We start from the raw sequence: 16,557 nt of genomic DNA on the forward strand, positions 1-16,557 counted from the left end.
GCACATCTTCTGTATGGATCAAAGAAATTCCCCTTGCATTGAACCAAATCTCTTCCTGGGGCTAAGTGGAACAGTGCTGAAAGTTAAAAAGAAAGCTAGAGTCATTATAAAAAAAAAGGAACCTAAATGATAACATGGGTGGTGGTGTGCTGCCTGGAGGAGTCCCGAGTATGAATTCAGTGAAATCACCACCTGTGTTGCTTCTACAAAGGCAAATAAGGTGCCTGGGCACTTAACGGCATAGTAAAGTCAGGTAACTGACTTCAAGTCAGTGGAACTCACATGGACAAACATTTGTGTGGAAGGGGCTATTTATTAACTTATGGCTGTGGTAGGAGGATGGGAGGGGATGGACACCCATGAAGGCTGACTCTTTGAGAGACCCCGCCTGTACTGAGTTAAGTTGTTTTAGATAGTCTTTCTCCTGAAACTTCTTTTGTCCGTTTGCTCTCACTTAAAGAATTCAGTCATTTTGCCTGTATCTCAAGCTTTCTATAGAGTCTTTCCCCCTACCCTCAAAGCGAATTTACAAACCACTGGTTTGGTGTTCCAGTGAAAAGGAATTGGCCGCGGTGCTCACATACCAGCTTTGACTGGATTATTCGGGCTGGTTAGAAAGCATAGCCAGTGGACATGGAAGTCTGCTTCAATAAAATGCTTTTCTGGAAATATTTAACACTCAAGATCCAGTCGAGGTCCAGTGATTTCAGTTCCCTTCTCAGTGAACTCAAAGTGTCCCTTTGGACCAAGCAAATGGCTTGAGGACTCTCTGAGGACCAAACCTCGCTGTTCCTCTTGTGTTGTCTGACCACCAGTGCTGGGTTAAAAGCACTGAGCCTTGTTGAGACAAAGTGGCCTGATAAAACCTACTGTTGTTAAGCCTGGTACCCCACTATTGCTGCCCCACCACCCCCAGTTATGTTTCATTCCTGCCTTTCTCAGCAGGGAGCTCCTCTACTACTTCCACCAGTCCAGTCCTCACTCCACACCCATGCACAGACCTAGAAGACCCTGGCCCTCAGGAGGGAGTCAAAGCCATCTCATAGCCAAATGTCAGTGCACTCCTCATGTGACAGTACAGATGGCTTTGAGGCATGTCTGCTATAAAAAAAATAAGAAAAAGAGGTATTTTGTAGCAGGACATTTTCAATAAAGGCCTCCAGATTCTGTCAATGCATGTGAGCTTTACCTAGGGAGACCATGAGGCTGAATTTGGGATTTTGTCCTTTAAAGTTCTGAGTCCCTTTGTTGTCTTTGGGCCAGTTTTAAAATTAATATTTAGCAAAGCATGTAGTTATTGCTATGTGCTTTTGTCTTGGCTAGCTGAATTGTATTTAGCAATGTCTGTAAAATAAAGTTCTCACAGCTCAAACTCATTGAGATATTCATGTTTATGCATGAATTTAGGAATGACTACCAGTGAGGTTTGGTTTGAATAATCACTGTTGAGCAACACTGGAAAACAGCCAAGGTACGGGCACCAAACACTGACGTGTATAAATTTAAAGCCATTTCAGAAAATGATCTCAGTGACTATTGTCTCACCTTCACTGACTGTAAAAATGAGAATGGTAATGTTTGCCCACGACAACTAGTGTTTTGAATATTAATTTATATTTGTAAAGCACTTCAATGAGGTAAGTTACTCTTAATTCAGGACACCATTTGACCATGAACATGCAAATACACATAATCCTGTATTTTTACACCTAGCAATAAGATGGAGTCAAGGAATCCATTCTTTCTAAAATACATGAACTTGCTTTCATCAGCCAGCTCCATAACACACAACTGGCAGTAGCAACCTGTGTTGAGATTCCACTTGTCATTTCATTTTGATCTGGACAAGAATATGTTTTTAATATGTCTTGTGATTTCCTTCTAGATAAAACACTCCACCCAATGCATATCATAATTTCTCCTGTAGTATTTTTCAATAAAACCTGTTTTCTATCTGAAGAAAAATGTGCTTTTTTGTTCTTTTCCCCTTTGCCTCCCCAGTGCATAGTTTGGGACTGGGATTCCAACGGAAAGCATGACTTCATTGGAGAATTTAGCTCGACTTTCAAGGAAATGCGAGGAGCTATGGAAGGAAGACAGGTAAGTGGAAACCACCCAAGCAATCTCAATATGTAAGCTTTGTAGAGCAATGTTCCTCAGACAATCCTGTAATAAAGCAAGTGACGTTGCCTCATCGTCTCTCAGAAGTTAGTTGCTGTGTTGATCTCTCCCATAGGTTTTACTGTTATCTGGACGTGATAATCTGAAAACGCAAAAAGCAACCTTTCCTGGCCTTTCCCGTACTTCCATGCCTGAAATACTTAGGGTCTTTTTCTAGTTCACATTCTACAGGCATTTCTTTCTTCTAAGATTTATTTCCTTTGAGCCCAAGCACATGGTTTCTATGAGGTGCTGTACTGTTACGGCGAAGCAGATGCCCAGTCTGGGTACTCAAAGCATTTCCCTACTGGCCTAAAGGCCTTTACTGGGTGAGGGTCATTCTCCGTCTTTCTCCATTTTTCATGTGCTGCGTTCATTGCTGCCAGCTCTAACTTGAACCCATCATGATGAAACTAATCATTTTCCTAAATATCTCATGAATTACAGTCCTAAGGGAAAATGAAATTGTTAGCTTATTAATAATTTAACTTCTTTATGTCAGCCTGGTCTTTTCAAATTGAAGTTGATGGTAATTATTGAATATTATAAATGATTTGGCATATCTAATTCCAGAAATTGTCATTTCCTATTATTACTTACTTTTAAGTTACAAAACTTGTTAGTTTTGATAAATTCTCTGAGGAGGAGTTAAAAATGTTGACTTTCTAATGTGCTGATAATTTGTATTCACTGCTTCATGGTGATCTCAAAATCAAACACAAATGCCTAAACAGCTTTATTTGGGCTTTATATTAAGGTTGTTTACAATGTGTTAATCGAAAGCTAACAAAGAGTCAAAAAGTGTTTAATAAATGGTAAGCAGTCAGGCTATTCCATAGGTGAAGAAGTTTTTATGATTTTTCTAGATATTTTCTATTGATGTTGTTAGAACAACCTAGAGTTTAGCAAATGTTGCTCATGTGTGTAAAATACTGTTGATATATATCAGTCATATATTAACCCATTGTAAATAATTTCTGAAGAGAACCTGAGTGTAAATGAAGCCCTGTTTTGTTCTCTCAAATTAAGTCAGAAGATCAAAACTTAAACCAAACTGAATTTGAGTGGAAATAAAACCTGCCTAAAGAGGTAAACAGATTCCAGAGTGAATAACATTAACGCCAGTGATGTGACAGCACTCCAATTTTGTATACAAATACCTGTGGCTGGGAAAGGGACTGTGTGAGAGAGGTAAAGGGTGTGTATTTCCAATGTAAATGTCTTCAAAAGAGCATCACAAAGTCCTTCCCAGACAGCTTGTTGGCCACGACAAGAGACTTGCAGTCCAGAGTGCCAGGAATTGCTGTGAAGGATAAACTATATATTCTTTATTATGATGGAGAAACAGTGTGCTCCTTTCGTCCTCAGCTAGTGAAAAGGGTGGTTACTCTTTCAGAGGCATAAGAAGTTAGTACAGCCATTTGTCAATTCTTGTTCTAGGTTGACGCTGCAGTATCAGAGTGCCGTCCAGGAATGTTTTAATGTTGCACGATGCTTTAAGTGCCTGAACCTTTGTCTTGCTAAGGGCCTGCCATTTGCCATTCGGCAGGCTGCCTTTCACCTGTAACATTGCAGTCTGCTTTTCACTGCAAAAGTGCAACTTTTCTCCTCCCCACGCCTAAGGTGTTGTGGCATTATTCCTTCCTTGTTGCTCTCATTCTGTTGTTACTGTGCAGTTATTCTGTGGGCTTGCGCCTGCAAAACCCGATGCTGTTGTTATAGCCAGTTCTCATGGGACACAATTGCCACCAATGTGAGAATCAGTCCTCCTCCCCGCTCCTCTTTTCTAATCCTTGTTTTGTAGTCTATTCTACAGGAAAACAAGATTTAGTGGATAAGATAGTAGGTAATAGTCATTTAAGTGGCTAATAAATATTGCCGAAAAAATATACATGCACATGCTAGATGGCTCTTGCACCTGATGAAAGCAGGCTTCAGTGAGCACTAATATCACGGCAGGCAAGAACAAGCAGTAGGGAGTTTGAGCAGATCCTGGTGAAAACAATATAGTTATTATGGAAGAAGTATTGTGACCACATGTTGTACAGAAGAGGTCACTTGTGTGGGAGACCACGTCACTTGTCACTTGGCTGGAGCCAGAGAGCAATTTCCCTTTCCCTTTCTCTCTTTCTCTCTCTCTGGGAGACCATGTCACTTGGCTGGAGCCAGAAAGCAATTTCCCTTTCCCTTTCTCTCTTTCTCTCTCTCTGTCCCTCCCCCTTCCTCATCCTATCGCCTTTTTCTCTATTCTTCAGAAATAATTATTGCTGCTAAAGGCAATATATGGCATTAGCTGTGGACCCCGTAAATACATCTTAGTGCATAGTTTATCTCAACATCCTTTGTGCAACATTAAGTAATGTGATTAGCACTGCAATGGAGTGTTTACTTTGAATAAAGGGGGTTTAGTAAACCTTGAGGGAGTGGCAGAGGAGAAGGAAGGTGTTTTGCCTTCAAGTGTATGCGTTGCTAGGTATTTCTAATAAAGAAGGCCACATCAGAGAAATGTAATTATATGTGGGTGAGGAGATGCGTAGGTTAGACATTGTCCTAGAATAGACTTTTTCATAGCCTCAGACCAGAAAATGTTCTGTTTTCCATGCAGTACTCCTTTCAGTCAGAGGAACAAAACTGCCAGCTACATCCTTCAGCCCATGGTGTTAAGCATTCTTTCACATAACATCACAACAGTAAGTGTTGAAGGTGAGGACCAAAACCTGGAATTTCATCTCAGATGCTGTGGAACTCAGCAGAACTGAGCAGAACTCTGGTCTGGCATCCCTGTTTGAGTTGCTAAGGAGACACAGTGAAACTTTTTATTCTGGTTATATTTTCTTTCATGCAGTAGACTTTATGGCCAGTCACAGTACATTGCTATAGTTCTGTCAAAAGATAATTAAAAGATAATCAAAACAACCTAGTGATCGTCGATCAGGGTTTTTCACTCTCCCAGGCAACCGGAGAGAATAGGAGGGAACATTTATCGTTGACGGGGCATCCAGGAACTCTCCTTAAGTACCAGCTGCAAATCTGTGCCGTGTTAAAGGAGGCTACACCAATGGCATGGCTCTCCCTCTCTGCCTGTCGTGGCTTAACCTCAGTTGGCAACTAAGCACCACGCAGCCGCTCGCTCACCCCCCCCCTCCCCAGTGGGATGGGGGGGAGAATTGGAAAAGCACGTGAGAAAAACTTGTGGGTTGAGATAAAAACAGTTTAATAATTGAAATAAAATGATAATGATAATAATATGATAATAGTAATAATACACAAAGCAAGTGATGCACAGTACAATTGCTCACCACCCGCCGACCGACGCCCAGCCAGTCCCCGAGCAGCGGCCCCCCCCCCGGGCCCGCTTCCCCCAGTTTATGTACTGAGCATGACGTCACATGGTATGGAATGTTTCTTTGGCCAGTTTGGCTGTGCCCCCTCCCAGCTTCTTGTGCACCTCCAGCCTTCTCAGTCGGTAGAGCATGGAAAACTAAAAAGTCCTTGGCCAGTGTAAGCACTACCTAGCAACAACTAAAACATCGGTGCCTTATCAATTTTGTTCCCATCCTAAATCCAAAACCCAGCACTGTACCAGCTACTAGGAAGGAAATTAACTCTATCCCTGCCGAAACCAGGACACTGCCCATCAGCAACATCCTTATTAATTGGTATATCAGCTCCGCAAGTTGTCATAAAAGCATTAAGCAATAACGGTGGGAGTAACATAGTAGTTTGGGCTGGTGAGCAGCAAGAACTGTGTCATCTGTGAACTGCTAGTACTTCTCACCATTTCATCAGCTCACCTCATCTCTGGAGGAGTTGACAAGGATCTTGAAGTTGCCTTTTAATTGTACATAGTTCGTCCTCCAGAAAGCACAGAGTATTCTGACCCATTCTTCAACCTCCCCCTCTTGGCTACAAGATAAAAGTATCTTGTAGCCAATCTATCAACTGCTACAGAACCACTTGAGATGGTCAGAGTGGATATCTGTCACCTACTTGCTTAAAGGAGGTGATTGTGCTCCTAAGACTGTTTCAATTCCATCCCTGGGCTGGGTACTGATTATCGCAAGTTTTGAGTGTCAGCCTCTGATCAGATGAGCTTATATTTGGCTTGCTGGGTTGCCTCCACTGTGAGATTTCTTAGGAATTCGTGTTTGAGACCAGGCATCATTTAGATAAATGTTGTGAATCTAGCACTGGCAGCTTGCTAGTGGTTGAACCGGTAGTGTGTGAAGGAAGGAGAGAAAATTCCTTCTCTGAATGATTGATCACCTGTTTTGATCAGGAATGGCGTGAGTAGTTTACGAATTTCTTTCCTAAATGTGGCAGGTCCTGGGTGAGATTCACAAGTCTTGAATTATGACTCCTTCAGTGACAGTTGCTTCTTAATGACTGAAAGGACTGAATTCTGGGAAAGTTTGTTGGTCTTTGGTTGGTGGTACAGGTGAAATTAATTCATGCTCTTTAAGAAGACTTCCTGATCATGAACAACCTCAGGATAATAGCTTGTTGTGTGTTTCTGTTCCATAATAACTACCTTGTTGTCACAGACTGCTATAGTCTGATACTTAGTCTGTTTTCATACTGACCACCAATAAAAAATGGCACAAAGACATCCTGTTGTTCATGTGCACATCCGAAGCAGGCATTTCTAAACCTTCTATTTAACATTTTCCACCATTCCAAAATTCATCATTTACTCCTTCACCATAATCTTGACACAAGAAAACACAGTAAGAACAAGTCCATCCCTATTTGTGGCAGTTAGTTACTTTTTTTTAGTGAAATACCAGTAAATACTTTGAGTTTATTGTATGCTTAGGATTTGTTCCGAATATATATATAATATATATTTTTAATATGTGTGTACAGTGGCAGTTTTGTAAGATATTATAATATTAATCTATCAAACATTTGAAAACAAGATTAGAAAAGGTTGATAAAAATTTAAGGACTATTAAAGCTTTTCATAGTTGAAAGGAGAAATCCTCCACTAATTAGAAAGAAGTCACTTTTTTTTTTTAAACAGAGGCAATAAAACCAGAGGGATTTCGGGGAAAAAGGTCGTAGAAACATAAACCACCTGGATCCCCATGAAGCATGGGAGTTACATAAGGGAAAAATCTGTTCCTGTATTACATAAAAATGGACACGTGTGTATACACACAAACACAAAAGGCAAAGGGGAGGAAGAAACCCTACTGTACTTACCACCTCCACTGACATTCCCACAAGTTCGGGGTGTCTTTAGGGGGGTGAGGAGAGCTGCTGAGGTGCACAAGACTGGATGGGGATCTGAGCTGGGTTCCAGATGTCCAGATATCTGACTATGATCCTAACTCAGGGCCTTTGCATCAGGTAGCTCTTCAAATAACTGAGCATGGATGAGACCTTTAAGCCTTTGGTAATGGGCCAAGGAGTTTATTGACACCAGTGGGCAATTCCATGTCTAGTTTTATCAGGAGACAGGCAGGTTCATCCAGGACTGTCTGCAAGATCAGCAGCTGCTGCTGGCCCCAGAGAAGGCAACAGAGGCCTCAGAGGAGGGTGCAGCCATGTCAGGCACCTGCCCCATCTGTGTCATTAGGCAACCAGTTGTGCAACCTCAGAAGCGCGGAGGAGGCTGGGGGCCTTGGCTGGGGAAACAAGAAACACTTTGATTTTCACTTTATTCCCCACGTGCAAGTTTCCAGAGGAAACCTCTGATAGTGATTAAAAACAGCTCTTCTCCCATGGTGGATGTCTTTCTGGGACAGAAGGAGAAAAAAAACCCCAACATTCTGTCCTCTTGCCTGATGGGATAGCAGGAATAAACTAGCCTTTTGGGCAGGAGGAGTTGTAGTTCGCTTAAAAGTGACTTGCTTTTCTTGAGGCATCATAAAGGGATAATGCAGGATATAGTGCTGCCTGCTATTGACTGGTTTTTTTCGCCCTGTCCATTAGACCGTGATGCCTCCTCTGTCATTTACAAACTATGCAATTTGTTGCAGCAGCTGTACATGAAGGAACAAGAGAGAAACAAAAGAATTGCAGGGGAGGCAAGAGAACATGTTAATGATAACCTAAGCTTCACCATAGCTCTCTAGCCCTTTCCTCACAGGACTACCTGATGTCCTGGTGCGCAAGCACAGTGTCCCAGAGAAGGCAACTGCTCTGTATCATGATTTCTCTTGCCTTAGTGTACATGAAACTCTCCTGACACGTTCATTTCTTTCACTGAATGGCTTGAGCTATTGGTAGCCACATACTGTTCAAATTTCAGTTCTACAATGGTTGCCTACACTTAGTCACCTCCACTTCCCTTTACTGGTGTGTGGCATGGGTGGTTACACCATTTGCTCTTCTCTCATGAAGGTTTGGTAAGAGAAGGGGTAAGGATGTTTGGAAAGGCAGCATCCTTCACTGCAGAGTGTAACATCTCCCATTGAGGGATCTGTGTCTCCTCATTACAACAAGGAGAGGATTAGGACCTTGCAAGTGTCAGCATTAGTTTGCTGACTTTCATTGAAGAATAACTGAATGGAGTTAGTTTCACATTCAGAAATTCTCCACATGGTGGTTCAAATTTCAGGGTGTGAAAGAAACACCAAAGCAGCATAGTCTGGGGGTTCATTACCAACATTTGCAACTGTACTTATATTAAATTAATGGGAGATAGTTAAAACCAGGTTGCTTTCTGTTTCAGATTCACTGTGTTGTTTGGCAGACATAGCCCAGAGCTGCCAGGCATTTGGACGAAATGCTAAGTGACTTTCAGAATGATGAATCCAAACTTCACAATGTTTACCATTAGTATCAGACTGCAGACTCTTGCATTAGTTTCCTCTCAACTGAAAAGTTAATTTAAGAGACAAAAATGAATCGATAAAAAACAATGTCAGATACCAAATCAATACTGGGAATGTAGGAACAGACTGAAAATTGAGCTTGGCCTCACAGTGCAAGCAAAATATTTGAAAATTGTTTCTTGTTATTACTTACCTGCTTAGAGCTGTATTCTGAACTCTGTTCCCTTTAGAAGAGCTGGAGATATGACAAGGCCTTAATAGGGAATTTCCTTCAAATGGTGCTTGTCACATCTTCAGCTCGAACTGTGGGAATTGCCAAGGTCAGGACTGGATCTTGGTGGGTAAGTGAAGATTGAGAGTTTCATGTAAAACAGTGTTACTGGTTTTTTAAGCCTATGAATTGGGAAAGGAATTCTTCCTCCTCTCCTATTCCCTTCCCTTCTTTATACTATCACGTCAACATATTTAATAGGTGCAAAATTGTTCTTCTTTCTGTTTTCGGACTTTCTAGGAGTTTGCTTGTCTGTTCTTTCCTTTGCTTTATTTTCCACATCAGCCAATGACATGTTAGTGACTTGCACATGGACTATTTTAATGAGCTTTAGATAGTTGCTGAGAATTGTTATCCATACATCTCAAAATGCATTGCAAAGGTAGGTGAACATTCCTAGTTGCATTTTACAGTTAGCACAGAGAAGCTGAGAGGCTGGCCACAAGCACAGATTTTTGTCCCCTGAAGTAGTGTTTTATGCCACTTTGGTCCTACATAGTGTAAACTTCTTCCAGAAGCCAATTACATGAACATAATGTTTGTCAGGCTTAAATAATCCTTTTCCTGAGGAGAGGAATTGTGTGCATAGTGTAAGTGTTCATAGAGGTCAGGCCTTGTTTAAACATACACATTGAAAAGTGTTCGTGTTGGAGGATGATAAAATTAAGGAAGTGCACCTTGGACGTTCAGAGGAAAGCAACAAGGTCTCTCCAGTGTAGTTCAGTGTCAAAGGGAGGAACACAAATCCTGACTCCTATTTTTTCTCTCTATTCGATATATTATAGTTTCTTTATAATATACAGCCAGCACAATTTCTCTGTAGGAATGCTTCCAATAAGTTTGGAGACAACTGTATGCTAAACCATTTTGCCAGACAGCAACATATCAAGATGCGAGTGGGCAGTGCTTTTGCCTCGCTGTCAGATTGCTTTCGCAAATATGAGCTTATTGCACTCTGGCGTTGTGGCACAGAGCGCTCTTTTTACTTGGAGAGAAGGGGTTTTATTTCTTAAGCCTGACTGCTTCTCTTGAGTAGAGAAAAAATGTTTATGGAGGATTTCCCCTGAATGTGTGGGCCTGTGTCCGCCTGTCTTCTCAGCTGGAAAATTCATTTCACAAGACAAATAATTGAGCTGTAGGCTAACTGGGAGAGCAAGCAGATCTGCTTCCTGCAGTTGGAACATTTTTTTGTCTTTTCCCATTCTTCACTCTGTCACCTGTCTCCAGTAACACAGTGATGAAAATACTCCTCCTCTCTTGTGCAGAAAAGGTCTCATATTGCTCCAAAGCCACATGTTTTGCCTTCCCTTTTTTGACATTTGACAAAAGCTCTAAGTTTGAAATACTTCAGAGACATTCAAATAACTGCTGTTAGGCAATGGTGAAGCATTTGAAGCTCGATGAAATGGCTGGGGCTGTTCATAAGGTAAAAATGATTTTACATGCCCAAACAGTTTGCTCAGATGGATCCCATATGAAGGTCTTCACTATAGACAAAGTATTGTAACGCTTAAGACAGATACGTTTCATTTCAAAATGTCATAATAGGAATTTTTAGATAATAGACCATCCTGATTCCCTTTGGAGATATATTCTTTATGTTACCCAACATAACATTAGCAGCTCACATGTTTTCTCCCAGCACAACAACGCCCTGAAAGAAAATAGTAAAGTTCTTAACCATATTTAATAACACATTACCTATACAAATCTGGATTTACAAATGCAATTTACAAATTGTACATGCATGTGCAAACATGTATTTTAGTCCTGCAGTAAGAGGCATGAATAACATGTAGTCACTAGAGGTCAGGGTCTGAAAGCTTGGCCTTATCAATCTGCCTGAAACCAGAGGAGGGCAGAACACTTGAAGTGGAAATCAGTAAGATTCTGGGAGATGTTATGATGGGAACAAGGCAACGTATTTCAGTAACAAGATAGGACTATTTTGCTGTAAAATTGACTGTTAGTAAATAAAACTAACCAGAACATTTTCAGAAAAGGGTTTTAATATATTCTTAGGGATAATTTTCAAATATATCAGTAATTAGTTAACTGCATCTTTGTGCGCTTTTTAGTGATTTTCTTAACTTTTCATTTTACTATCAGACTTAAAGGAGAAACTATTGCTCTATTTCAAGAGAGAATGAGCTGATCTCTGATCAGAATTTCTCCAATCATGAGTTTAATACAAAACACCAGTGTTACTGCATAGGCAGTTTTGTAGTTAACACAATGCATCGGGTTGCTCCCCCCAGTATTTTCATTTGTATTAAGTTCCCTCTTTTTTTCTCCTCTTAAATGATCTCAAAAGATTCTCAATCTTGCTCATGTAACACCTGAACCTACAAGACTGGAAGACGACAACACACATATCTGGATATCTCTCTCAGTGCTGTGTCTACATGTATATGTTTGAAGACAGATGTTTGCCCTGGGCCTTTTTCTATTAAGATCATTCTCTGCATAGTTAACGGTTTTCATTTTTAATTTAGTTTGCACCATTATTTGATAGGGGTTAGTCAACTGTGGAAATCAGAGTGCCATTTTTGTTAATTATTCAATTTGTACATAAATTTTCCTTCAAGCAGTGACTGCTATTTTTCACAGGTACAATGGGAATGCATTAACCCCAAGTACAAAGCAAAGAAGAAGAATTACAAGAACTCAGGCATTGTTATCCTTAACCAGTGCAAGGTAAATACGTCTTTTGCTCTTTGGCTGTTTCTTTACTAAGCTCTCAGCAATATATTTTAATGGTGTTTGGAAATGTAGACAACAAAGTGGAACTGCCTGTAGAATAGCAATGGAAACTGATCCACTACAAAAAGTAAAGACAAGGACTTGAACCCCAAAAGTAAGCTGACTGTCGCCCAACCCTCCTTTTTCATTTCTCTTGCCCTATCCCTGCTGTTGTGCAATGGAGTAGGCAGTACTAAACTCTTACACCTACAGGCTGGCCAATTGATCTTTTGTGTGTTTCCCTTCTAATCCTTCCATCATTTCTACAAAATTGCTCTTGTTCCTCCTAAACCAATAGCAAAATTTCCATTGACTTCCCACTGAAAAGGAACAGAGCTTGGTTCTACTTTTGTTGTGAATTTTCCTTTTTGTAGTTTTAGAACTTTGATATTTTCTCTGTTTACATTTTTGTTTCTGTCTCAAACCATATTTAACACTTTCTTCCTTTACCTTATTTTCAGTTGGTCCCTTCCCTCCTTCCACTTTACTTTTTTCAGGCAGTTCTCTGATGTTTTAACAGTACACAGCTAATTTCAATGTCTTGCTTTCTTGTCTGCAGATCCACAAGATGCATTCTTTCTTAGATTATATCATGGGAGGCTGCCAAATACAGTTTACAGTAAGTGTCTTAGTTCTCTAACTTGTTTTAAAGAAAGGGAATCCCCTTAGATACTGATTCATTACTTTCACAGAGAAATTATTCTTACATGCCATTCCTTGGTAAATTATTAAGGTCTTCTTGCAAAATGTATTAAGCCTGGAAAATAAAACTATGCTAATGCAGTAACACATACTGATTTACTTTTATGTTTTGCAGCAAGGACAGTCACGTTGCAAAAAGTAAAGACAACTTCATACAGGGGTGAGAAGCTAAGCTGGTGTAGTCCCACCAATTCCATCTGAGCTACACCCAGTCCCAAAAGCTGGAGAACTGAATCAGCCCCTGTGACAGCACTGACTGGCCTTTGGCTTTTGAGCCTCAGTTTGTTCACAAGAATTTCAAATAAATTCACTTGCTGGGACTGTGTCACAGGGGGAGGATTTCATCTCACCTGCCTTTAGCTACTTAAACGTTAGATGTCCTGTTCATCAATACTATGGGCCAGTCTTCCTTTCCAGAATGAGTCCTCCATTAAAGCAAGTTGTTTCCCCTCTAATGGTGCCATACAGAAAGTCACAGGCAGAGAGATAGTCCAGCCAGGGGCCTCTCTCCGTCAGTCTGGCATAAATGCTAGGGTAAATGCTGATGTTTGTACCTCGGCCGTAACTACAGCAGTAAGATGGCACTACAGGGGGACAAGGTTGTAACTTAGAGAGAATTCAGCAGCTATTCAGTTCGAGGAACAGGGGATAAAATGATTTGCAGAGCTCTCCATAAACAGAAATACAATATTTTGCATTTCCAAATAATCATTTTTAGAAACATTCAATGCTTTGTGGTTTTGATCTATTTTTTTCTTTCTTTTTTTTTTTTTTAATTTTGAATCTGGGAAATAAAGTAAAATAAAGTAAAATAAAATAATATATCAGTATTTCCCACAGCATAGGAATACAGATTATGGTTCAGTTCCAGTGTGGTTTATGTGACTTCTAATTTCATGCCAGTTACAAGGATAAGATCTAATGCTCCAAGGTAATATTGTCCTTCTGGAGATCTTTTCTTTTCCTGTAGCACCCTGCCCTGTTTCTGCTCCCAGGTATCAAGTATCAGACATTTGATGCTACTGAAATGTTCCATTTCACTTTTTCCAGACAAGCCTTCATTTTCCAAAAGATTTAACAAAAAAAGAAAGGTTTTTTTTGTCCCAACAGAAAGTTCCAGCAACAGCAGCAGCTCTAGACAGTAGTGGATTGCCATCTTGTGTATGAATCAGCTTTTTGAGTGTAAAACATGCACTTTGCCAGTACACCTCGCAAACTCGTTGGGTAACACCCAGAACTGAGGACCCTGTTTCTGGTTTTGAAGGAAATACCTACTGTAGTGCACAAAGATCTTTATAGTTGTCTTCTCTCAAGCAAAGCATCCTGTGTAATCACCTCTCCGTCTTACCCAGCTTCTTCTGTTATCCCCATGTGCCTGCAATGCCCATTTCTCCTCCAGATCTGAAACTCGCCAATCCCTAGAAACCCCTTTAATTTCTCATTCCTGACATTTCCTCCCTAAAAATATGACTGGAAGAACTCAATTATCCAATGTGTTCAAGGTCATTAGCAGAAAGACAGTAACATTTTCAAGTAATATTTTCTAACCAGGGCAGGTTCTTAAGCACAAGCAAAGACTGGTTAATACGCATTTCCCACAAGTCTAGCACAAGCACAGGAGCGTTGTAACCATTAGAAAGTGTCTAGGGATATACACATTATTATGTTACAGCTGCGCTTTTCAAACTCTTTTTGATTCCTCCCAAATGTTTTCCAGTGGAAGTGCAAGTCCTTCCACAGCACACTGAAGGGTCATGGCGGTTTGCTGCCCTTTTATTTACTTCTCGCAGATTTCCTATTTAGTAGGCTGTGAACCACAAGTTGAAAACTGCTGTGTTAAAATGGATTTCTTGATATATCTGACTGATAGTATCGCTTCTACTATATTTTACTATTTTAATATTTCATTTTGCTGAAATGAAACAAAACCATTGATAATAGGAAGCTTAGGTAAACTCATCTGCAAGGACAGGCAGTGAGGACATAAAGGAAATGAAAGATCCATTATACTGTGAACTGCAGAGATCCCTGAATTGCTGCTGACCTCAATGGTAAATCCACCAGCTAAAGAACTGTGTAAACTCATAACTATCAGTTTTCAACCTACATGGACTCAGGGGAAGCTGTTGTGGATGTCTCTGTGCCTGTAGCTCTGTTCATTCATAACCTAGTGGTTCTACTTCAAGATCGTCACAAGCTGACTGCCTGCATATTTTACTTCCTCCTACCTCAGTTGCACCAGTGCCCAGTGCTGGTAGCACAGACTGGTTGTGAGATGTGTTGCTGTTTCCAGAAACATATCAGAGGTTCTCCAGTGGGCACTGAAGCAAAAAGGTGCAGCCTACAGGGGAGATACTCAATGCTCCCTTGCTTTCTGCACACATCTTAGAATCTTTTCACATAGTCTAATCTGGTTAATTCAGACCACTGAAATAAAGGAGGCCTATTCCTTCCACCTTCCCAGATTTCCATTTCTTTTAACTGGAATGGATCTGGAATTGTTTGAAACTCTCCTGGTACATGTATTGTTGTTGTTTTAATATTAATGACATTTCTATTGAGTTCATGCTGTGTACAGGCAGTACGATACAACTGTGATTTGAAAGGGCGCTTGCTGAGGGAGGGAAACTGGGATGCTAAGCATACATTTGATAACAAAAAGCTGTAGTATGATGTACCTGCTAATTTAAGGCATTAATGAAAGCTTTGGTAACATCATGCTGTGTGTTCTTGGGATACTTTGTACATCTATTGCAGGAACATAGTTTGTAGTCTCTGAAAAACGAAAGTAAACTTTTCCTGTACTTTACGACCATTTATTAAGAAGCTTTCATCTATAGAGATCAATAGTGCTGATTCCAGCTTGCTACTTTTATGCACTGCTTATTGCAAAACGCTGTATCTCTTATCAGACAGTGTTCCCTGCCGCAGAAGAAATGTTCAGAAGTTGGCAGTCCAAATGGGTCTGTAGTCAGAAGACATTTTCATCACTTTAGGAAATACAGCAGAAAGGATGTGTAACATGCATAAAAGGAAGTGTAATAGAAAGATATATTGGACAGATTCTCTCTTAGGCAGGTCATGGTATTGGACAGGCTGATTCGTTGCTGACAGATCTAGCAGGAGGTCCAAGCTATGTAGGATGTTTTCAGTGCAATGAGAATCGCCCTTTTACAAGGCTGAGGAAGAAAAGTACTAGGAGTGTAGTTATTGCTATGTTATGTTCTGGGGGAACATGCTGGGGGAAGATGACTGGCACATTTGAACTGATACATTTAAAGATACACTGATAAAAACCGAATGTATGCACTGTAAGAAAGATTCCTACTTGCTGCCCACAAGATCAGCTCAGTTGTGATATTAGCCTAGCTTCTGTGATATGTTAGTTTTACAAATCCTTATCCTACTTACTTGCACAAGATCTTGGTACTGCCGGGTAATGCTAAAAGAGCAGAGCTCTGCGTTGTTATTTTGGAATCGTGGCAAGTAACAGCGAACATCTTTCTTAAAAGTCCTCCCCTCGGCAATCAAACAGAGATTTGGATCAAAGTCAAGTACAGTGCATCCGAGTACAAATATTCATAAAGGCTTCATCATAGGAAATTAGGATATTTTTTGCTTATCAGCAGATCTCTACTACAAGGACCATTTCTAAAAAGGAAGCTTGTTTTGGGGAGGGTTTTCTTCTTTCCCAAACACTAGCCACAGACTTTTTTCCAAGCTCGTTAAACCCACTGCTTATTCCTACACTGTGCTCTTGTTTTCAGTTAAAAAGCATTTAGCCATGGTTAACAGACACGAAGGAAGATTTGTCCAGTTCTGTCAGGTGTGTTGCTCCAGCCTCATTAATGCCTGTTTTGGGGTTATTGGTGAAAACACCCGCTTTTAACAATTTTACAG

General features: G+C 40.5%; 1 protein-coding gene across 1 annotated transcript in view; it reads left to right on the top strand.

Annotated features, from left to right (window-relative positions):
* Positions 1 to 16,557, top strand: part of CPNE4 (copine IV) — a 201,912-nt gene that overhangs the window by 141,953 nt on the left and 43,402 nt on the right. The window contains exons 7-9 of the mRNA XM_009331254.1: positions 2,002 to 2,100; positions 11,824 to 11,910; positions 12,515 to 12,574. Of these exons, the coding sequence (XP_009329529.1) occupies positions 2,002 to 2,100; positions 11,824 to 11,910; positions 12,515 to 12,574 (246 nt within the window). The remainder of the gene's footprint in view (positions 1 to 2,001; positions 2,101 to 11,823; positions 11,911 to 12,514; positions 12,575 to 16,557) is intronic.

This window comes from Pygoscelis adeliae, unplaced genomic scaffold (genome assembly GCF_000699105.1).
Source record: "Pygoscelis adeliae isolate BGI_AS28 unplaced genomic scaffold, ASM69910v1 Scaffold99, whole genome shotgun sequence".
NCBI lineage: Eukaryota > Metazoa > Chordata > Aves > Sphenisciformes > Spheniscidae > Pygoscelis > Pygoscelis adeliae.